The sequence below is a fragment of the Eleginops maclovinus genome, chromosome 1 (assembly GCF_036324505.1).
Source record: "Eleginops maclovinus isolate JMC-PN-2008 ecotype Puerto Natales chromosome 1, JC_Emac_rtc_rv5, whole genome shotgun sequence".
NCBI classification, from domain to species: domain Eukaryota; kingdom Metazoa; phylum Chordata; class Actinopteri; order Perciformes; family Eleginopidae; genus Eleginops; species Eleginops maclovinus.
Window position 1 is genome coordinate 10,652,832 of NC_086349.1, and position 23,431 is coordinate 10,676,262.

A 23,431-nucleotide genomic window follows, 5' to 3' on the forward strand; every position below is an offset into this window, starting at 1 on the left:
TCGAATACATTTTGATGTCAGTTTTCCTTATCACACAAGATGCTCCTGAGACTGCTTTGGTTTACGCCAAATGAAACTCTCATTTAAACAGTTCCTACACTGATATTACGCAGTTCTTAGGGATGCCTACTAGCCTAGAAATTGAGGCGCACCCTAGCGGTAGCAAATTTAATTTGCAGCCAGGGTTCAGCCTAGAAACTCCTCGTTAGCATCTTGATGTAGGTCTGGTTTGCCAGGCTAGACACCTACTGCATATGCTGAAATAAAGCATATAATCCTTTTTTTCACTGACCTTGTGGAGTGTGACTTCCAAAGCTTGTTGTGTACTCCTCTGCTGTAGGTGGACACTGATGACCTGTTTTTGACAGAGGAAGGACGGTCTCGTCCTAACAAACACTTCTGCTGCCTCCCGTTGGCCATGGAGGGAAGCGAGGGCACGTTGGCGTTGTTGAGGTTGGCATTGGAGGGGATTGGCGATTGATGGCAGGTGGGAATACAGTGAGGGTTGTTATAGGGATGGGGGGAGTGATAATGATGGTTGTACTGGATAGGTGAAGCGTTCATATCCCCCTCACTGGCTCTCCTGTCTGTGTGGGTTGGGTCGGTGGAGCCCCCGCAGGAGAAGGGCAGGATCTGTAGCGGTCGCTGGGTGACGGTGGTCGGGTGAGAGTAGCCTTGCTGATCTCCACCCATGTGGTTGACATGGTTACCAAAAAGGCCTCCATTACGCTGTAGAGAGACACCAGAAATCAATGAGGACTAAGATAGAAATGTGTGTCTACACAGTAAGCTCTTTACAAGTACCACTTAAAAAGATAAGCAATGTTTAAATTAATGAATCTCAACCAGGGATTCTAGCATAATGATTAAATAGGCTTTAAAAAATACCTAAAGAAAAGGTAATGGAATGTTTTGTTTTGATTGACCTAAATAAGGAACAGTGTCCTTACTTTTACAAAAAAATCAACAAAAAAAATTACAAGTGTCTCTTCAAGGATGTTTACCCTGTATATTTCCTCTTCTTCCTCTCCATCAGCCTCTACTAGCCCCGCCCCTTGCAGGTCACATGATATGGCTCGACGGATCTCTGGTCCGATGTCATGCAGCGTGCGCAGGCCGGCCTGCAAAGAGAGAAACCATAATACCAGATCTGACAGATGTCGCAGTAGTTTTATCCAGATTTGTATCTTTGTCAGGTTGAGTATTAGAAATTCCAGGATTTTTAGGTGCTAACATTTTTTTTACCAAGATGCACCTGAGTGATGACAGTGTTAAAGAAAGACACAGTTTATTGTTGATCGTCATGTTTCTGGAGTGGTCTTTCAGTGATGTAAGAACTACAAGATAAGTCGCCTGGCAATCCCCTTAAAGTTGCTTTGTTTACTGGAGATAATAGGCTGACTTTGTGTGCTGTGGTTTTTAAATACATACTTTCTGTTTTCATAGAAAGAGTCGACGTTGGCTTTAATATAATTACTGTTTGTTCTGCTTGGTGGAGTGAATGTATGGGATTGTTCTTTACTCACCTGAAGAGCCATGGTTGTGTTCAGCCTCTCCCACGAGTGCCTTCCTACAAGACCTTGCTCTTTGCGCCTCTTGAACTTCCTGAAGTAGTCCTGTATCAGGAATGTGGCATAGAACTTCCCCACTGTTACCTCGTCATCTGAGTGAGCAGACCAGACACACCAAAGACTCCCATATCAACACCGAAACTCTGAAACACCCCAACACTCAAACTCTTTGCATCCATAACATTTAAACAAAAACATCCCTCAACAGAGGTCACTTTCTCATCCTCAGAGAAATGAAACACATCTAGGCATTACAATTGCACTAAAACTATCATGACTTTAAAGTAAAACATTACAATGATGAAGCACCTCCGCTGCAGAAGTAAAGGCATCTGGACAATAAAACCCAATGTTTTTGTTACAATCCAAAAGGAAAGACATATTTCTGAAATGCCATGAACCCTCACTGCATGAGCATTACAATAACTTGAAAATGTGATTTCAACAGAGCAGCACACACACCACCTTATCTTAGGTCAACATAAAGTTCACAAGCAAATTTAAGCCTTTATGATTCATGGTGTTGACACAGAGAAAAGCACTGCGCAATTCCACATCAGTTCAAACCTAAAATAAATGGTGGTAGCAGAATGTTTTTCTTGCCACTAAAATCTTAATTGCATGACCACTTTAATGACAAATCTCAATGTTGTCATAAGTCTTTGAGAACCTGAAAGCCTCTGCAAATGTTATCTACACACACCAGCAGCAGGTTTCAACACAACAGATAACATCTATACCAGTAGCTCACATTTTCCTTCATTTCTGAAAACAAGTTTTTGGAGGTTTTGAAACACTTCTCTCACACACAGAAAAAAAAACAAACAATTGATGATTCAAGCGATAATAATATTAACCCTCTTGACCTGTAAATGCACCAAAACAGACTCCAGTTGTTGATCAGCTTATATTACAGTAATTTATGGCAGCATTGTCTACAAGTCTAAGCAGCTACTATCACACATACTAGTGCTATATTACATGGCAACTACAGATTCACTGCATTTAACATCAGTCACTTCAGAGATAGAAGCAGAGGTGTTTCATATATCCCAGAAGAAAAACAGCCAGAAGCACATACAAATGAGTCAGCAGGAGTCAGATCTACAGCTCGTTCTCGAGGGAAAACACACAAACTACAATAAGCCAGAGAGGAAGCCATTAGTACACAAACTATCTGCCATGCAGGTATGCTAGCGCAGGTCTGATTCACTCAGATGAGGTTGCTGAAGCAGAACGGGGAGAGTGACTATACAAGAAAAACAATAGGCTGACTCAGTGCTTAGGAAATATGGGCAACTGTTTGTTTTTTTTACCATTTTCAGTTTGAGAGGAATGTGGTAAATTAAGGTGATAAATGTCTGTAGGATGGATGCTTTAAGATGGAAGCATCATTCAATTCTGGTCAGACGACCCATCTTAAAGCACCAAACACATTTCTCTACATAAGTGTGCACAGCCATAAAGAAACTGTATAGGCCCTGTTCAGAGAGAAAACCAATCTATGTCAATTTAGGATGGTAAAAATGTGTTCTGTATACTGCCTTTACTCAAATATATATATTATTGTATTTTACTTTCATGATAGAATTATGTCAATCACACCATTTTGCCATATTATTCACTTGAAAGAAAGCAACTGAGTCGTTGTGATACCTAGTGAATTGAACTGTTGAACTGACTCTGATGGGATAAGATTTTCCAATTTGATTTATCAACTTGGCGTGGGCAGTTCAATCCACATTTATGTTTGTGCCCGCAGGTCACAGCTGGTTCTCTTTCTGTGCAGAGACTGTCGACTTTTAAAAGAGAGGTATCAGTAGTTTCATGCCACCAGACTAAAACAGAACTGCTCCAGAGAGCTCAGGACGGCAGAAAGAGAAAAGAAGAAGGCCAGCGACTGACTGAAAGCAAAGGAAGCTGTGGGCGAAAAAAAGCTTGCAGAAAATATTTAACAAAGAAGGAAGTGGGTTAAGCAAACTAATGCGCACAAAGACATACAGTAGACGTTTTACACCGATGAGCGGAAGCATTGTAAGCAAAAGAGAACACTGGAAAAAACACATGAACACAATACCAGGAAGCTTTATACACCGGACATGCAGGTGGATAGATAAACTGGCAAACCATGCACACCACAAACTCATGCTCAAGTTCAGCAGAACAAGAGACTGAAAACATGTGGGTAAACCACAGATCCTTCTTTGCTAATGTCACAGGAGCAGATGCCTCGTTTGCTTTTATGATGTGAAAACGTCTTAGACCTAGAAAAAAATGCTTAAGCCTGTATCAGTGGCAAAACACAAACAACATTTAACAACATCATTTAATTTCAAATATCTAGGCAGGTTCTAGGTTTTTGAGAGTTTTTTTATCCAGCATTAGTAATCTTTAGATACTCTATACAGCGAGAGAGAGGGAGAATAGCATGCAGAACTGAAAACAGCTATAAGCAGAGTTTCTGTGAACAGAAGTGAAATACTGTAGCTGGTAACTTTTTGTATCTTCCTTTGTTGGTTTTGGTCACCAAGCAGGCCTTCGGAAGAGCAAAAACGGTATGCTAAAGGCCTTACAGGTGAAGTGACACTGCATCCTGGAGTGTGAACCTTTGAATAGTATTAAAAGCAGTGACATATTTAATGGAAACTAATGGAATACATTTGCATTCAAACACCTGTCCATTGTTTGACAACCTTCCTCCATCTGTTCATACTGTGATGTGGAATTGGTTCCTTTGCGACTTCAATAATATTTACATGTGAGGTTTCTATTGTTAATTCTAGGGAAAATACACATGAGCAGCATCTTGTATTCAAATCAACAGAGTCATAAAGCAGTTCAGAGAAAGCGGGGCACGGTGAGGTTACTGTTTGAACTGTGAATGATGGTAACAGGCAAATCATGATTTGTGTATTTACAGTGTTTATCGCTAGTCTATGTGTATGTGAGGACCACTGACCGCCTGCAGGGGGCACCACTTGGTCCAGCAGCTTCATGCTTGTCCTCTTCCAGATCTTCTTAATAACAGCTCTGAGCTCCTCATTGGCTTGCTCCAGGTTACCTTTGAAATGTTAGAAAAGGTGGTCTCTTTGTTTAATACCACTAGGCTATAAATTAATTGGTGTATTAAGTGGTGTCTGGCTGATAAATATTAATGATATCTTTCTCTCACACACACACAGATCACAACACTCATCTGGATGTTTAACGTTATAATGAATACTAAAAGTTCCTGATGGTAAATGAATAAAATGGGATATAGCATAAAATGCCCTTTTAATGTTAACACAAACTACCTGATTAGAAGCGATCATGCATGTTGCGACTGAATTGCAGTTGTCAAAGGTTTTCTGTTGGCCATGGAATTAAGCTTATATTGAACGTCTCTAGCGCCATCTAGTGGCACATTGTTGAAATGTAAATGAGCTTCATGATCACAATGCGTTCAAAACACTGGTGTGAATAGGGGACTACTTTACTAAAAGTCATAACTAAAAAAATAAATATGAGATCATCACATCCAAGACTGCAGCCCCATAATGAGATCAGTCAAACAATATGAATACCTTTTCGACATCTCTTTGTACATATAACTGGTAAAAATCATTGTTTCATTTGAATATGCATACTTTTTTCGCTAAATGACAAACCTTGGTTATGCATTGTAGAAATGTAATAAACATAGTAATACATTTAATTCCCAAACTACAAAAGGCCACTGTAGGTTTGTCTCCCTTTTCCTTACCAAACAAAGAAGACTTGAATCTCCTTAAAGTTGTTGCAGAAGGTATCAAAAACAGTATTGTACCTTACCTAGTGGGGTTTCTTGGCTGTAATCTCAAATTGCTTCCATGCCCGTCCAGTGCAAATATAAGGATTCTCTGCTATATTGAATCTATGCATAGTGTAGTTTCCTTGTTTTTTAAACAATAGCAATACACAGCTCAAGAAAGCTGAACCAAACAGGAACAATCCATAAGAATAGAAAAAGATGGTGTTGAGAATCTCAAATGGCTTGAAGGTGCAGACTCACCTTCAGTTTTAATTTTGAGAGCAGTGCGGACTAGAGCGAACAAGGTGGCATTAAACATGACCGTCCCATCACTGTTGAGGGGCATGTTCATCGCCACCAGACGCTGCAACAGAAATGTAGATTTACCATAAAGGATCACATGTAAAATAAGTCAAATAAAAGCTAGGGATTTATAGGTCAAGTTTGTATTATTGTCAATATTCTCAATATTCATTGTGTGCTCAGTGTGCTCTGTCATGGAAACCCACCTTACAGGCCACTCTGTGAGGACAGAGCTTGCCGAAGCCCAGCGGAGGCTGAATCCTCCTCAGCAGAGTCACCACATCAAGGTGCTTTATCCTGCCCCTGGCAACAAGGTACATTATACTATTAGGCATGACACAAGCGAGCCCAGTCTTCACTCATGCATTAAAGTTAGTGCACTTTAGAGGCTATAGCTGGTACTAAACATCATGAGCCCATGTGTTCTGATACAAATACTCAATAGTACTATACTTTTTTGAAGAATTAGTAACAGGAAAGAAAAATGTTGTTGATAGTAGAGCTGCAACGATTATTTGACCTATCACTTTGTCGTTGGAGAAAAAAATAATTGCCTTTTTTTTATTAATCGATAGATCGGTAACTACAATTTTGTTAAAAAAATTGGCAGAACATTTTGTTTTCACTCTCTTTGTAGGAAAAGATTTCTCTGTTTTATATCATATTGAACTGAATGTCTTCGAGTTTAGGGCATACAAAACAAAACATTTATAGATACTGAATCGTCGTAATTAGAAACTGGGATGGAGATTTCTTTAAATATTTTCTGACATTTAATAAATCAAATCATTTGTCATTTTTACGTAGAAATTAATAAATAATTGATAGTGAAAAAAGATGTTAGTTGCAGCCATAGTTCTCTGCATCCTGATACTCACTTTGCTTCAGGGTCGTATTCAGACCAGATCCTTTTGAACTCATCCAGGTGATGCGGTCCCAGAATGGACCAATCCCGGGTCAGATAGTCAAAGTTATCCATGATGACAGCAACAAACAGGTTGATGATCTGAAGCCAGGACATTTCTTGTGTTATTTTATTTTATACAGGAATGTGCCTGCTCAAACATTACTTCTACTGCACAAAATGAAATGTCTGAAGATTACCAGGAAAGCACAGAGCATGTAGAAGCTGATGAAGTAGATTATAGCGAAGCCGCTGCCACAGGTTCTCTCCTCTCCGGTGTTGTAGTCCGACTCTGGATCACACAGTTTCCCCGGCAGACAAGCCAGCATGATATCTTGCCAGGCCTCTCCAGTGGCACACCTAACAGAACAACAGTATTAACACACAAGCACAATAAGGTGTTTTACCCACATGTATTTATTTATGTACGCAGTTACTTATAATGGTTTGTAAATAATTATTGCTCCACACCTGAAGAGCATCAGGACAGCTTGAGGAAAAGTTTGAAAGTTGTTGTTGCGGTTGATTTGTGTTCCATCCACCATGGCTATTTTCCCAAACACCTAAAAAAAGATACATCATCACCCAACTTGTAGTCAGCTGTTTCTTTGAGTCAAAGTGGACGTGTGTGCAATATTAAAAGACAATCCTTGGAGGTGTTCTCCAGATATTCCCAAAAATGGGACGTTGAACTGATGCAAGGCCTAACCAGAACATATAGGCATAATGAAAGGGTGATAAATTAAAAGCAATGAAAACTTTCACTCAAGGCACGCAATCCTGCATGGTTACCAACAGACTTATAGATCATATTACCTGCATCCCAATTACAGCATAGATGAAGAACAGCATGGCTATCAGGAGGGCAACATAGGGAAGAGCCTGAGTCATAAAGAAAAGAGTTAGACACGAGTAGATCTATGAAACCAAGAATGATCTGTTATATGATTCATTTATCATTTTAAAGATTCAAGAGGGATGTTTATTGGCTGCATATGTTGCCTCCTCACCTGGAAGGACTTGATGAAGGTCCACAGCAGAGTCCTGATGCCCTCCCCCCTGCTCAGAAGTTTGACCAATCTCATCACTCTGAACAAGCGGAAGAAGGTGATGGAGATACGAGCGCTGTCCTCGGTATTCTGAGGCAGAGGAGGTTGGAAGTGATTAGAGGATGAAAATACACTGTTGCCTATAAAGTTGGAATAACTTCTCATGAAATGATGAAGTGACAACGGGATTTATCCTTGATAGGTAAAGTGTATATCTTCTCAGATTGTTATTGATCAATCACTTTCAAACATATTACAGTGAAAATAAAGTAGGAATAAAGAAAGGAATGTGTTTAAAAACCAAATTATTCCAACTTTATGGTGTAGGTAAAACATCAAAACACAGCATGGATAAAGCTCTGTATCACTGTTTCATTCATGCTTTCAGACATGCATGCATCCTTTCATTTATCATGTTAGAGTCATATTAGCTAACATAAAAGTGGTATGAAACGGTTATGAAGAAATCTTTCCATATGTGATCTTCGGCATCTTCGAAATGACAACAATCAATACACATGCAGAGTGACAGTGTGTTATCACAATGCCAGGACCAACAGATCTGTAGGACGTACGCCACATTTAACTCTGTATAACCTATAACAAAGCATGCAACAGACAGAACATCTGCAGTCCACAGACAAAAAAACAAAGGACAAGTTGTAATTGGGTTTTTACAATTGACCAATGACAAGAAACTCAACATAGTCTATTGACAGAATGTTGGTCATCTGATAACAAACACCCAGGCAAGCCAGGTTGACATGAAAACATGAGACAAAAAGGCCAAACAGTGTGTTCTGTTCGTTTGGTTCATGCCATGCACCTAAACAGGATGGGGTCTCAACAAAAGAAAACTTAGTTAAACCATGAAACTGGAGCCAAAATGCAACAAACGCGCTGGATTCAAAACAAAACAAACATTGAGAGTTCAATCACAAACCATGACACAACTGTATAAGTGACAGCATAAAGCATCTCAATGGTTTCATAAGTGAGTGAGCGACAGAGTGACAAAAAATAATATGTTGATGCTTGGTGATCACAGAATGGCGAGGGGGCTTCAATCGTTGTCTTACCCCGGGCTCCACTATCACCTTGACGACTGGAATGGCTGTCGACTTGAAACCAAAAGCCTAAAGTTAATCCGAGTTACACAAACCAGCTTCACAGCACTGAATCATTCAGCAGCCAATGCTGCATGAAACACATATCATCGATACCTTCGAATATTCAACATATTTCACTTTCAAAATCTGTCTGAAACACCTTCACCTAATAGACTACAAAGCATTACAACTTAAACCACAAACAAGAACAGCATCATCGTAAAGCCTTCCATGCAAAAGCTTTACACATATCGTCTCCAGTGAAGCCACACATGCAACAAAACAAGCATTCAGTTTCACAGGAAAATGTGTTCTCTAAACTGCCTTAATGATTACAGTAGCTGTTGAAATTTAATATAAGGAAAAAAGCATATTAAGGGAATATGCTAGACTATTTTTTACAATATTACTGTCAACATAACATGTTCACCTAACATCTCACAGTGGCTCCGATGCCCCTAGACTTTTTTTTAGGATCAGACTAAGTTGTAGACTTTTTCCCTCCAGTTTTCCTGAGCTGCATGTTACATCCTTTGCAATGTATTAAAGGAAATGGATACAGAGCTGGAGGCGGTAACTTGTTCTGCTGTTCTGCATTTTGAGACTATATGTTACCTAATGATTAGTATGAGGGCTATTGAAGTGTTCGTTTGTGTTGATTTACAGACCTCTCTCAATGTAAGTAAGGAAAAAATATTTTTCGGCTCCATGGCATCACGTTTACACACCTGCACAGCTTTTCTTCTGCCAAAACACATTATTACCCCAACCTTAGCTGTTCAACACATCTCTTCACCTGCATCTGTATTTGTATTTAAATCCTGGTTTTCTGGTAGCGAGTGACAAACAGGAAAAACAAACATATTCATTTGGAAAATAATAAGAGTGCAGCAAGCATACATTCCGTGTTAACGGCAGCTGAAAGCCAGAATACAGACAGAGTGGCCCTGAAGACGCATTCTAGCTGAAATAAAGCTGGATCAAGCAAACAATTGGCACAACATGATCACATGATTTTAAGCTGCATTCAAAAACCGTTCCAAATTCAAGTAAGAAATTTAAAGACTATGGAGAGGAACACAATTGTTGTCATAATAAACTCAATGATGGGGTTGTACTTAAACAGTTAGGCCACATAATCACACCTTTGTCCCATGACGGATGTTGGTTGGTTAAGAACAGACTAGGCATTAATCAAGAACGTTGTCATTTGAATGCAACTCTAATGCTTGAGAAAGGTCCTCTTGCTGGGAGGGTAGGAGCCCACAGCAAAAGTCTCTTATTCAAGAAGGGGGTGAATGAGTTATAAGTGATTACTTACATTGATCTCAGTGATGGCAATGTCAACCACGCTACCCACAACAATTAAGGCATCAAACGTGTTCCATGCATCAGCAAAATAGTTCTGCAAGCACGAGCGGCAAAGACACACAGAAAAGAAGAAAGAGAAAGACAACAGAGCATGAAGGAAAGGGCAAAAGAAGAGGATTGTGAAAGATAGAAAGAGAAGAACATCAAAAAGTCATGATTAGATTTAAAAGAGTGAGGTTTAAAGTCAAATCTTTCCAGCCACTGATTATTTCAGAGTATTCACTTGTTTAATTTAAAGTGATATTATTTTTGAAAGCTTTGAAATTCTGTTTTATAAGGGACCAACGGTCATGAATCTTCAAGTGATTTATTTCAAGTGATGATTATTCCAAGTGTCAGGCTGACAAAAAGGGCTACCATAGACTTAAAACCATACAATTTAACACAATATTATTAATATGGGTTGGGTCTTAATATAATGTATGTGTTGGCATTCAATGCACAGGTAACTGATACATATTTGAAGATCTCTGTGTGGTTTCAAAATAAAACTACTATGACAATCTTTTAATTGACAAACCTCACCTATGTAATCATGGCACAATTCAAACAGGATCAAATTATACTTTTCCTATATCCAAAAAATAATCTTTCATTGGGGACACTGGAAGGGCAGGGACTTCACCTCTCTAAATCCACAAAGAGATACAACAGAGTTGAATCATGAGCAGAAATTGCTTCAAGCCAACCTACAAAAATTAAAACATTAAGACAAGGAGGAGGGATAGGAGAAAAAGATGTGCAGGGCGGGAAAAAAGGAGCATGGCGGCCGTAATGGGTGAGCAGGAAGAGGGAATGACACAGTCGTTCATGCAACCGTCTTTCTACCTGGCTGAGTATGATGTCGACTACACTTCCAATCACGACCAGAGCATCGAAGACGTTCCAGGCGTCCCCGACATAGCCCTGATTATGGCAGCATGCACAGCCAGCAGGGGGAGAGGGGAAGGCCGGAGAGGAGGGGGATTCAGGAAATATAAGAGGTTGAGAGGTTAGGGTGAGGAGTAACTGGAAGGGGACAATAAGGAGTAATATGGAGGAGGAGTCATAGGCATTGGGTTCAGTGTCCAGGAAAGGAAGAGGGTCTGAGGGCGGGGGAGGGCTTTCAGTGAAACCTCTAACATGAACCTTTTACCAGCTTCAAAATAAAGGGAGCTCTAAAGAAAAACACTCTTAATAAGATGTTTCAGGAAACTAATGGATATTTGGCACATAAATGGAAAAAGGAGATGAGATGAGAGGAAAGTAGACTTACTCTGGGTTTAAAGGCGATGAGCTTGAGGATCATCTCCACGGTGAAAACTCCTGTGAAGACCATGTTGAGGATGTCCATGGCATAGTTAAACAGATGAGACTGACCATGGTGCTGGAAAAAGACAGGCACACAAACTGATCAGAAAAACATTTACTAATAATACGGGTAGTGCATTTTAAGTATCATGATGTTTTAATTGACATACACTGTGTAAATGGTCTGCAATAATTATTGGGAAAAACCATTATGATAGTATTAAAATGTAATATTAGTTACCTGAATGGCCAGACACAGGGTGTTGAGGATGATTAGGACAAACATGACGTACTCAAAGCCAGTAGAGTTCACCACATACCAGAACTTGTACTGATAAGGGTTTTTGGGTATGTACCGCCGGAGAGGACGAGCTTTAAGAGCATATTCCACGCACTGACGCTGTGATGGTGACAAAAAAAACAAAAAACAACTAATGATCAAGTGAAACATGTCTAATTCTGTTATAGGCACTCGTTGGAGTAATACAATATAGTAAATGGTTCATGACATTAGAGCAAAAAAATTGACCATTTGTAGGCTAGTTTCCATCTTTGAAAGCAAAAACATTTAAATGATGAAAAGGAGCATCATTATTAAGCCGGATCCATTTAGTTGAGATCATCAAACATTAAACTGATGCTTCTTAGAACAACATACAGTAAGTATTCAATAAAGGCACCAGAGTGATAGCTCCCTCTTACCTGGTTCTTATCCAGCTCACAGTTCTTGTATTCCTTCTCCCCCTGCTCCTGAAAGGTAACAATGACGAAACCGACAAAGATGTTCATCATGAAGAAGGCGATGATGATGATGTAGATGATGAAAAAGATGGAGATCTCAATGCGGTAGTTGTAGATCGGACCCATGTTCTCCTTGTGAGAGTCGATGGCCTTGTAGAGCAGACTGCAGGGACACAAAAGATAATTGACACTTATTATCCAAGTAAAAAGTTGTTCGCTTAAAGACACTATATCATGTACTTTAAGCATATTCATACTCACAAGATAAGGAAATTATGGACAATATTGACTTGGCTGTATCGCTTACATTTTCTACAGTAGCCTATGTGACTTTTTATGAAAAAGTTCATTCAGGCAGAGATAAAGGTGAAGGATTATAAAATAGTTATATTATAGTTATTATTTCTCTTATTCATAATCAAACCTACTTACAGACAGAAGTACTTACGTGGGCCATCCCTCGAAAGTGGAGACGGTAAAAAGAGCCATCATGGCCATGAGGACATTGTCAAAGTTAAAGTCACTGTTGTACCAGATCCTCTCCTTCACCATTGGCAGTGCCATGTCCCCGTTGTTGTAGAGAATGAAGGTACCTCTGTAAATGAATGTAAATATTAAAGAAACCATGTACGCACAGACATGAACACAGTCATGTAGGCCAATGTCTTGAGTTGAAAACCATTAAGAAAAAAATATATACTCACTTGCATTCCTCTGGGCTGGACTTTGCATCATCGGCGCAACGATAAAATTTACCCTGGGAAAAGAACAACAGAGAAACTCAGTGTCTGTGGTAACCAGGTTACACTCGATCTGACTTTCCATCGTTTGACCCTACCTTAAAGAGCTGCACTCCGATACAGGCGAACATGAATTGCAGCAGTGTTGTGACGATCATGATGTTGCCGATGGTCCTGATGGCCACAAACACACATTGGACCACGTGCTGCAAAGGACACACAGTTCCACACTGTTAGTAGGAATACACAGCACTGTATCGTCAGCTAAGATGCATACATGCTAAATTCTACTAGACACACACACATTCAGATAAGCACCCTGGGGTTGTCACGATTACCAGATTTGTAGTTGTTGATCGCCTGATTCTTTATACCAATTCATTACCATGGTTAAAGACAAACAAAAATTGCTGTATATCCCATGCACTTCAACATACACTCCTTTACTGTTTGCATCCAAACAGAATTAACTCATAATTACCGTTCGTTACCGCTCTAATATCCATTTCATATTGCTGTTTGAACACCTCCATCAAAAAACTCTATTTATTCAAGTTTCTCTCCTAAAAAATTGATTTTACAAGACTTCAGTAAAGACATCATGACAATGTTATAATTTTCTTGCCCAATTCTCCCTTTTATTGAATAGAGCTTTAATGCACCACAATGTTACTCTCTGTTCACCATGCATCCCCTAAATGTGTTTATAGTGAGTTTCGTGCACCCCAAAAGACGTTTTCTGTCATCCCATTACCATTCCATTGGGATTGAAAATTGTCTGTGAACTATCATGATTTGAAAATATTGGCATCTTCTTTGTCTGAAAGTGTGGGTACTCATGTCATCCCTAACACAAAGCGTGTTGTTATTTTCATTCGGACCTTTAGTCCCTTGGCTCTGTTGATGGCCCTGAGTGGACGAAGGACTCTCAAAACACGGAGAATCTTCACCACTGAGATAGCAGAGGACCTAAATGAGACATAAAAACACCAGGGGATTCAGCTTAGTGATATAAGGGCATGTTGTATGTCCTATTTGCTCTGCTAGACGCAGAACAAACAGCAACACTTACCACAAAAATACACACATTTGCTCAATGACAATTCAACATTTAAAAAGGAATGTAAAGATACATACTGGATGCCGAACGATACCAGAGACACGCCAACGACCAGCAGGTCTAAAAGGTTGAAGTAGTTTCTACAGAACGCCCCTTTGTGAAGAAAAGCTCCGAACGCTGTCATCTGGACAGAGGAGACAAAACAGTCAGGACTAAAGAGCACAACACAAACACCAGAGTATACAAGGGGTGGCTTCAAGACAGGCTGAAATGGGATTTGAATGACTGTTACTATATAAATGACCTGTTATGTAAAACTAATTACAGTGTCCATTTTCAAGGGAACATTTTGTGAATAACTTAAAAGAGCTTAACTGAATTGTTTTGTTTTCTTGCTGAATATTCTCTTACATGACATTGATTTTGTAGTGTTTATGACAACAATACGCAATATAATAGATTAGCAGCTCATGGTCCTGCATTTAAATTGAGCTATTAATACATGTTATGTAATTAGGGCAAGCACACACATACAAAGATTGGTACCTCTAATATTCTGTAGGCCATTATAGGTTTGAGCAGTATGTATATATATTTCACTTTTGGTTTAATATTTTTTAACTTAAATAAAATACATTTAAGTGTTTATTGATGAATAGACGAACAGCTTGGAATCACAATCATTGAATCACATGAATCATGCATTTTTAGTGCACACACACACACACACACACACACACACACACACACACACACACACACACACACACACACACACACACACACACACACACACACACACACACACACACACACACAGAAAGACAATATAAAACACAAAGTGTTCAGACAGGGCACGAGGAACATAGGATTAAGCCTTTCAATCCTTTCCTGATCGAATTTTAGGCTTACGCCATAATACATGAGATTTACCTGGTGCAGGCATGCAGCGAGCAAAGGGGTCAGGCAGGGGATTTGAATTTTAACAGCAAACTTAATGGAAATGGTTCACAATTTTTGAAGATGTCTTTATTTGGACTTTATTTTGGGTCAGGTGTGTGTGTACAGTATGCAATCAGGCAGTTGGATATAAAGCTTGATGTTAGTTCAAGTTCGAGTTCATCTCTCCACAGTGCAGAATATTTCTAATTCAATTCTAATTACAAATCAAAAACATGTTTGTTTTTTGAAAAAAATGGTATTAACATTGATTTGTCCTCAAAAAGTTTTTAAAAAGGTTATATTTTAGCCCAACAAATAGTTATACTCTGGAGAGCCACTGGTCCATAAACTGGTCGAGGATGAAGAGGGAAAGTGGGCCGTGATTGACAGTGACTGACAGACAATAAAATATCTGCCGAAATATATGATCTCCACTTTAACCTATTGGCGCCATGACAACAAGACAAGCAGGCGGCCATTTTGCACAATAATTATAGAGACAAAAATGAAGGGAGGGAGGACGTATGTGGCAAGCTTGGAAGTGGTGGGTTGTTGCTGAGTCAGCGCAACTATTTTTTATTGTTTACCTTAATAAGGATCTCAAATGTAAACATACTAGTGAAGACATAGTCTGCATAGCCTAGGATCTGAGGAGGCAATCAGAGTGACATAAGCACGCAGGGTTACTGAAGCTCTACCCAGCACAGCACAACACAGCACAAAGCTCATTTACCTTCAACAGGATCTCAACAGTAAAGATTGCGGTGAAAGCATAGTCAAAATAACCAAGTATCTGCAAGAGGCAATGCACAAGTTCAAGTCATCAAGTCATTCCAAGACAGCACAATAACATTCAGTATTTATATCATTTAACACAGATGGACAAAACAAGATTCGGATACAGTATTGTTGCAGTATATTGGTTAGTAGGGGAGAACAAAATGTGTTGAGGCTTTTAAGAAAAAAAATACAAACAGGACAACTGCCTCGCCTCTCATGTACGGGTTAAAATACCAATGTCCCATCATCAAAATGCTCATTTCTATGTTGCTATTGTGTATCTACTGAGGCAAGTGGTAAAATGTCAATGTTAATTGAGTATAGTTTGAAAAATCATGTTATCCATTGGCCTTTCTCACAGCAGAAATTTTTCTATTTTCAAGCTGATGGTGTTTATAAGATGAACTACTTTTTTCAAAAATAAACCATGGCGGTATGACAGATTGCACCATACCAAGTCGCAGTCCTAAGTAAAAAAAGCACTTTCCTAACCCTAATAATGACAAGGAATAGGACTTGTGGACAACAACCCTGGTGGAATTGTGGTGTGGCATTATCCCCTCTCCTTTGGTAAAGGATTGTCCAGTGTGGCCTATGCTAAAGGAGATTAGAAAGGAAGCATTGAAGCCCCTTTCCTTGGCCTCTAGATATTCTCAAACAACTCTTATCAAGGCTGACAATAAGAAAAACTTCCTGAGCAAAAATACTTTTTTAAAGGCAACCCCGGACACTGACATTGAAGCAACCAAAGGGAATTCAGCCAACATGTTTTTGTTATTTACATCTTTGCTTTTTCTAGTTACTCGTTTCAAAATGTCTGCTGTGCTAAAGGCTGATTATCAGCTACAGCTACATTGTGTAAAATATGTGGGGTAGCCTTTTAAGACAGTTATTAGCTATAGTCCAGGTGGATTTCTACGTACGATATTGCGAGCAGAAGAGTTGCGAATGGGGTCTTCAGCAGCAAGAGAGACCGAGCTGAGCATGATGAAGACCAGGATGAGATTGGTGAAGATGTGATGGTTGATCAGTTTATGGCAGAAAACACGAAACCTACAGCAGAAATTGAGGTAAACAACGAGGTTGGGTTAGTGACACATCTTGAATTTGAGCTTTTGCCTCAGCTTGAACAAATATTAGAGTAGTTTCTGTTATAAATATCAGTGTGTGAGACTCACGGGTTAATGCTACTAAAGATAAAGAAGGCGCTGCCCTTCGGGATGGGCGGAGTCTTTTCTTTGATGCTGAGTTCAGATAGCCTCAGGGGGCGGGGCCCCAACGGGACTTCTGGGAGGTTTTCATTATCTTCTTCATCCCCTCCTGCTGGGAAGCAAAATGATTTGAATCCCCCTTAATACGAAAACAATCCCTCATTTATTCATGTAGTTTCACTTTGGATGATCATGGCAACTGGAAGAAACAACATGTGTATGCCATTAAACATTTACCGCTTTAAACTGTTACTCTCCGAACAGCTGTAATTAAAATATTCAGATAAATGTGCAGTTTTAATCGTCTTTTTGATCCATATTTTCACTGTCAGTGATAATTGCTGATGAGTCGTTTTTACATATTTTTATATTTCAGTTTAGATTGAAATTATTTGATTTATTAAATCATTTGCTTTTCATCGTCTGCGAATAAAATGAAGTGTCTTGCTGAATCTTGCAAATCATTTTTAAACACTAAGCTACAAAATAAACACAACAAACTTGATTGGATTCATTTTCGATCCCAGTGTTATTAAAGACAGGTTAATTTTACCTGGAGTGTCGATGGCAGGATACGTCTCCTTGTCTTCCTCCAGCAACGCCTCTGCTGGCAACTGCATTCAGATGACACAATATAAATGTTAAATTACTGAGATAAAAACTTGTTTTAAATCAAACTAGAACTAGAGTTTACCTTGGTGTCTCCATCCTTGATGTCTATTATAGCAACTCTCTTCTTGTCTGTGCTCGCTTCTCTGTGAGAGACAGATAAAACAGAGTGACTAACAAGGCAGAAGGCCGTTTTTTCTGCCAAAAGAAAGTCCTTGTAACAAATGTGACAATACACACAATAAAACTGAATGTGAACGGAAATTAAAATGTGAAATATTTCAGTGTACTTGATACTATTCTTCCTCTTCTTGGCCTCCTCTTCCTCCTTCTGTGCTGTGTTGAGGCTCTCTGCGTCTGCCAGGTTGTCCACAGCGATGGCCAAGAAGACGTTCAGTAGAATGTCTGGTCATGTGACTTAAAGAAGAAACACTGACCAACAATCAAAGACACATCTGGGCTTTAAGAATATGGAACATCCACTGTCAAACGAGTGTGTGATTTTGTAGGATACAGTTTCCACAGATGAAGAGAATGATGAAGTAAATGCAGACCACCATTCCAGAAGACGCGGGACCACCGTACGCCATGATGCCGTCATACATCACCGTATTCCAGTCTTCTCCTGTCAAGATCTGGCAAAAAATGATATCGAGTTAAAACCATTTCAATCATTTATTCTTATACCCAGTAAAGAAACTGTCCACCATGATGCAAAAATGAACTCACACGGAGAACGACTAAGAGACAAAGGATTGAGACTGAATAAGCCTGCAGAGCGTTTTCATCTTCTGAACAGAAACCTGTGAGCGGATGTTATTATTTGCCAATTAAAGGAAATAAAGTTGAACACTCACCTGGAACACAGTGAGCAGGGCCTGGGGGAAGTTATCAAACGTGCTCCTTTTGGTCACAGTCTCGTCAAAGTTGAACTTTCCCCCAAAAAGCTGCATGCCGAGCAGGGAGAAAATAATGATGAAGAGAAAGAGCAGCAGCAACAGGGAGGCGATGGACTTCATGGAGTTTAGCAGAGACGCCACCAGATTACTGAGAGACGCCCAATGACTGGAGAAGAAGGAATAAAATACAAGTTAACGAAGGACAGACACACACACACACACACACACACACACACACACACACACACACACACACACACACACACACACACACACACACACACACACATATACTGAAATTAATCAGCTGAATGTGGAAAGTTTCTGTGTACTAAATCTGATTTTGAGATGTGAGACTATCCAGTCAACCCTTGTCCAATTTACAACCTATATAAGTGAGCATCCCTGTTGATATCAGAGGAAAACCTAAAAGTTCTGCATACCGTGTGACTTTGAATATCCTTAGAAGTCGTACACAACGGAATACAGAGATGCCCAGCGGAGACATGACAGCCAGCTCCACCAGGATGGTCTCTACGATGCCTCCACACACCACGAAACAGTCAAAGCGGTTAAATAGGGACACAAAGTATGCCTGCAGGCCCAAACTGTACATCTTCACCAGCATCTCCAATGTGAACATCGCCAGGAGAACTTTGTTGGCTACATCTAGGGAGGAGAGGATAACATGATCAGACAAATTGCAACGTTCAATGTTTTCAAAGAAAACTGAGCTGAATACATGTTTTACAACCAAATAGAAGCGAAAAGATCAACATGAAGATACCCTGTACTTCCGTCAGCCAGTCTGGCTGGTTGTAGTGCTCAGAGGCGATGGTGAGAGTGTTGAGGAACACCAAGATGATGACCAGCCAATAAAACGTCACAGATTTTACGGCTGCTCGACTCTTTCTGCGGCAGAAACGGTTCCATCGCCTCCACTGACGACTGACAGGAAAATGTTTCAACTTTAGATTAATGGTCAAAATACTTGGTGCCATATTCAGAAGAGTTAAGTTCCAAAATAAGACCAACAAGCCATCGTTTCTGCAGCAGAGAATTTACTTGAATTTAAGATATTTTGGCATCACCTCTTCTGACTTTGGACTTAACGTCTATACATATATATTTGATATTTGCATTGTTCTTACGTATACAGTTACACAAGGTGAAATAACATGGAGCACAGTATTGCAACTATTAAAACAGTACAAAGGCTGTCTATGTAAAGGTTTTGGATGGATTGTAGTTTAGTAAATGGGAAAATACAGAAGGAAACCATAGTGAGATTACAAATTACAATGATTGGTTAGTTATATGACATGAATCGCAAAATGTTAGATCAAAACATTAAGGATTGGAACAATTAAGACACGAGGTAAGAATGACCCATGCAGGATGAGTTGAATTGAATGAATGAAGAAGGCATATTCCATGCACTCACATACAGTACCAGGGTACTAACCTGAACTTTGACTTAGATATTTTTTGACTGGGAAGAATAAAACATTACGCAGATTTAAATAAAGGTCAGCAAAATGTGCATTTGTGTTCAAACAAACATTTTAACAAATGTAGAACAGCCTCTAGGTCTATTGCCTGTACTTTACGAACTTCATTTTATTGCCCCAATAAGTCACACTCACCACAGCGGCCCACAGCAGGGGGATTTGTTATCCTCTCCGTTGTGATTCTCGGTGTTCACCGACTCTGTCTCACTGGGCATGCTCGCTGTGGTATCACACACACATACACAGGAAAGATTAACGTGAGAAGATAAAATGTCAAGTTAACAAAAAGGTTAAAGATGGTGTCCTGAAGGTACAGGTTGCCGATTACAGCTGACAGCTGACAGTAAACCAACAGTTCTTATAATCCATCACTAAACAATGAAGTCATATATTAAGATCCTCTCCAGTTTTTACTTTTCCACTTGAAGGTATGTCGGATGAAATTTCTTTCATGTTTTACAAAGTTTACAAGCCAAATCAAACCACGGAAAAGAGACTAAATGCATGTGTAAATAGAAATTGCATCAAAGGAAATTCAGACAGATTTTCCTTAATAACAGATTATTTAAATTACTTCAAGAATGAGACTGACAATCACTAAAACAATACAGCATTTTCTAAGGTTTCTGCATAAACAGTGAAGCAGTACATAATGCCAGACCTGAGTCAAATTGGACTTTTTAAATAATGAATGTATTTAAAAAACAAACAAAAATGTCAATTTGAAATAAAGAATGATAATTTGAGATACAAATAAAGTCACTCGGATAAGAGTTTACGGGTTGAATGTTGAGTTCTGAGTCGTTGTTTATTTACATTTGGTCAGACTATTTGCTCCAGGTCTGTGTACTGCAACTAGTGTCAGTTCCATAGTCTCATTGTTAAAGCGTATTAGACATCATATAAACTGTACAAACATAAAAAGTGTTTTTTATAAATGACAAATGAAATGAAACTCAGAATGAGTGGATGAGAGATATGTACAAAAATACTTACTACTCACTCAAAATGTAGTAAATATAGTCACCAGATTAAATGAAAAGATTATAATGTAAAATTATAATCAGTCATTATTCGAGTTTTTGAGTTATGGAAGGAAACGCCTTTGTGAGGTCACAATGACCACGAAATTCAACGAACAAAATCTAATTGTGTCTTTCTTGAGTCCATGTCGATGTTTTATTCAAATTAGAAAAAAAGTCCTTGAAGGGAAATAAAGATATTGTAAAAGCTACAGACAGACAACTCGAAAACCGTAGCTAGGTGTTAGCAAAAACACAAATACTATATCTTGAAACACTACTGTGTCCTTATAATGCTAAATATTAACCTATATTCAAGAGCTGTCACTTTCCTGTTATTGTTCCTTATATAGAAAGCCACTTCCCCATAAACTGCTTCTCTGTACACTTCTCTCTGATTAATTTCACTACAAAGGCTTTATTTGCTCTTGGGAGACAACATAATGCAAAGTCTAAAGGGGTTCATTGCTAATGGATGATGAGGTCCATGTTTTCTGATTGATTCCAAAATTGATTCTTTTATAATGAGGATGCAGAGGATCAGATTTTGAGAAATGAAACAAAGGGCATGCAAACAAAAAAAGCATAAGCAAAGCACGTGCAAGCGGAGGTGCCTTCCAGGACCAAGATGAACTGTCCTCATGAACATGCGCAAAACAGCACGCACACCCACACACTCACTCACACAAACGCATTTACCCTGTGTCTCTGTGGACTGGGTGAACCAGCCAAACTTCCCTTTCTTCTTCTGTGTGAGGTCAGCCAGCGTGACCCCTAGGTGTAACCAACATGCAGTTCACACAGCCAGACAGCAGAGGAAGCAGTGAGTCAGTACACAACAGAACAAGAGAGGGAGGAAAGCACAGCAAAACAGCTACAGTACTACAGTACAGACACAGGCACCATGTCCAGTATAGCTACAGTAAAGTTCACACAGTAATATTGTCTAGTGATAAAAGACCATCCTTTAGTATTAAAGTTTAGGATTTACTTTTAGCAGAAAGCTGTTCGGCACATACAAGCAAAGAGAAAGATAAAAATATATTGACCTACTATTACCTAAATAGTGCTAAGTAGTTATAATGTATATTAGCCAGTTTATGTCAGCTGACATTGCAGTACAGACATTTCAATGATATGTTTGAGGTAGTTTGGAAGTGTTAAAAGGTCTTACTCAAAACATACAGTAGGCTATCTGTACTAAATATACATATTTTAACCATACAAATTCTGGAAAGTATCATTAAGTGTTAATTTTAGGCCAAAATGTTCTGGACATAGTAACAAATACCACATTATTAGACTGGAAATAATTAGTAATTAAGGAGAAAAGACAGAAAGCAGAGACTGTTGGTAACGAGAAAAAGATAAGAAGAAACGATAGGAAGAGAAAGGACAAAGAGGGGGGAAAACTAATGTTAGCAGCAATCTACAGACAGTTATTTACAAGGCACACAGTCACTGCAGGGATCAAGAAGAAAGAGTTAGTGTGTTCGTCGGGTCTAAAGTCTACAACAGCAGCAGAGGTAAAAGCAAGGTTATAACTGGAGGATATTAAGAACTGACCACACGCTCACCACTGTGAATGGTTTTAAGGCACTGTTGCAGTCTGTCAAACGATTGTGCACATTACCCAAAATGCAACTCGACTGTCGACAACTGACTCAGAGATGAGGAAGATGTAGCTTTAAACTTGTAGCCTAAAGCAGAGAAAAGAAGCGAGCTACAGACGTCTTGTTAGCTAATTTCTCTCTTAACTCTGCGTACAGATTCTCTTATCTTCAAACTTGTAGTCTTCAGACCCAACCGAGGCTGACTCAAGTGACTTTACACATTTCTACATGCCGCACATCTCCTAATGTAGATATTATTAAGGTCCTCTACTACAAGACTTCGATTGAGGATTTACAATCAAGAAATTATTTTTAAAGTAATGCTAAGCTTCAGAGACATGTGCAAATGTAAGAGTTTAACAGTTTTATCTAATGTATAACTTAGGATGAACAAGAAACTAGAGACCATGTTGTGATGGGATCAGTACAGCTGGGATGATAAATAGGGCTCTGACTTAAAGTCCCTTTGATTGGACCACATCCACCTTCAAACTCAACCTTGATATTGCACTCACGTATAACAAAAACACTTACAGTTTTGTGACTGCATCTAACACGGTTGTTGTGAACAGACATACTTCAGGGGGTTAAAACCTGCTGATTAAGGTTGTGAAGTACAACACAAGATACTCTGTGGTGTTTTAATCTCTTGAAATAAATCATGACTGCATTTTTAAAGAATCTCTTACGATGCTTCATGCAACCACCCACCCTGACCTTCCACTGTCATTCAAGCAGTTTGCAGCCACTTCCTGTTTACTGTTCCAGTATAATCTTAAATGTACGTGTGAACGCCTTCAAGGTATTTGAATGATGAAATCAAACAGGCTGAAAGCCCCCTGCAGATCACAATAAGTCATATTTTCATGTTCATACACACGACCAATCGTCCACAGTTACCCCTGTGTTGTCATGGTGACCACACACACAAAGC

At 39.2% G+C, this 23,431-nt stretch overlaps 1 protein-coding gene across 1 annotated transcript in view; it reads right to left on the minus strand.

Moving 5' to 3' along the window:
* Positions 1-23,431, minus strand: part of cacna1db (calcium channel, voltage-dependent, L type, alpha 1D subunit, b) — a 67,195-nt gene that overhangs the window by 8,885 nt on the left and 34,879 nt on the right. The window contains exons 10-42 of the mRNA XM_063885395.1: positions 19,998-20,082; positions 19,139-19,299; positions 18,795-19,020; positions 18,310-18,517; positions 17,967-18,087; positions 17,743-17,857; positions 17,538-17,598; positions 17,397-17,457; positions 16,811-16,952; positions 16,556-16,685; positions 15,586-15,645; positions 13,988-14,094; positions 13,732-13,819; positions 12,949-13,056; positions 12,815-12,867; positions 12,559-12,705; positions 12,072-12,273; positions 11,611-11,769; positions 11,335-11,445; positions 10,908-10,985; positions 10,030-10,113; positions 8,679-8,720; positions 7,561-7,689; positions 7,367-7,432; positions 7,022-7,113; positions 6,751-6,910; positions 6,525-6,652; positions 5,853-5,949; positions 5,605-5,707; positions 4,531-4,632; positions 1,527-1,663; positions 1,005-1,121; positions 293-729 (exon numbers count right to left, since the gene is read on the minus strand). Of these exons, the coding sequence (XP_063741465.1) occupies positions 293-729; positions 1,005-1,121; positions 1,527-1,663; positions 4,531-4,632; positions 5,605-5,707; positions 5,853-5,949; positions 6,525-6,652; positions 6,751-6,910; positions 7,022-7,113; positions 7,367-7,432; positions 7,561-7,689; positions 8,679-8,720; positions 10,030-10,113; positions 10,908-10,985; positions 11,335-11,445; positions 11,611-11,769; positions 12,072-12,273; positions 12,559-12,705; positions 12,815-12,867; positions 12,949-13,056; positions 13,732-13,819; positions 13,988-14,094; positions 15,586-15,645; positions 16,556-16,685; positions 16,811-16,952; positions 17,397-17,457; positions 17,538-17,598; positions 17,743-17,857; positions 17,967-18,087; positions 18,310-18,517; positions 18,795-19,020; positions 19,139-19,299; positions 19,998-20,082 (4,117 nt within the window). The remainder of the gene's footprint in view (positions 1-292; positions 730-1,004; positions 1,122-1,526; positions 1,664-4,530; positions 4,633-5,604; positions 5,708-5,852; positions 5,950-6,524; positions 6,653-6,750; positions 6,911-7,021; positions 7,114-7,366; positions 7,433-7,560; positions 7,690-8,678; positions 8,721-10,029; positions 10,114-10,907; positions 10,986-11,334; positions 11,446-11,610; positions 11,770-12,071; positions 12,274-12,558; positions 12,706-12,814; positions 12,868-12,948; positions 13,057-13,731; positions 13,820-13,987; positions 14,095-15,585; positions 15,646-16,555; positions 16,686-16,810; positions 16,953-17,396; positions 17,458-17,537; positions 17,599-17,742; positions 17,858-17,966; positions 18,088-18,309; positions 18,518-18,794; positions 19,021-19,138; positions 19,300-19,997; positions 20,083-23,431) is intronic.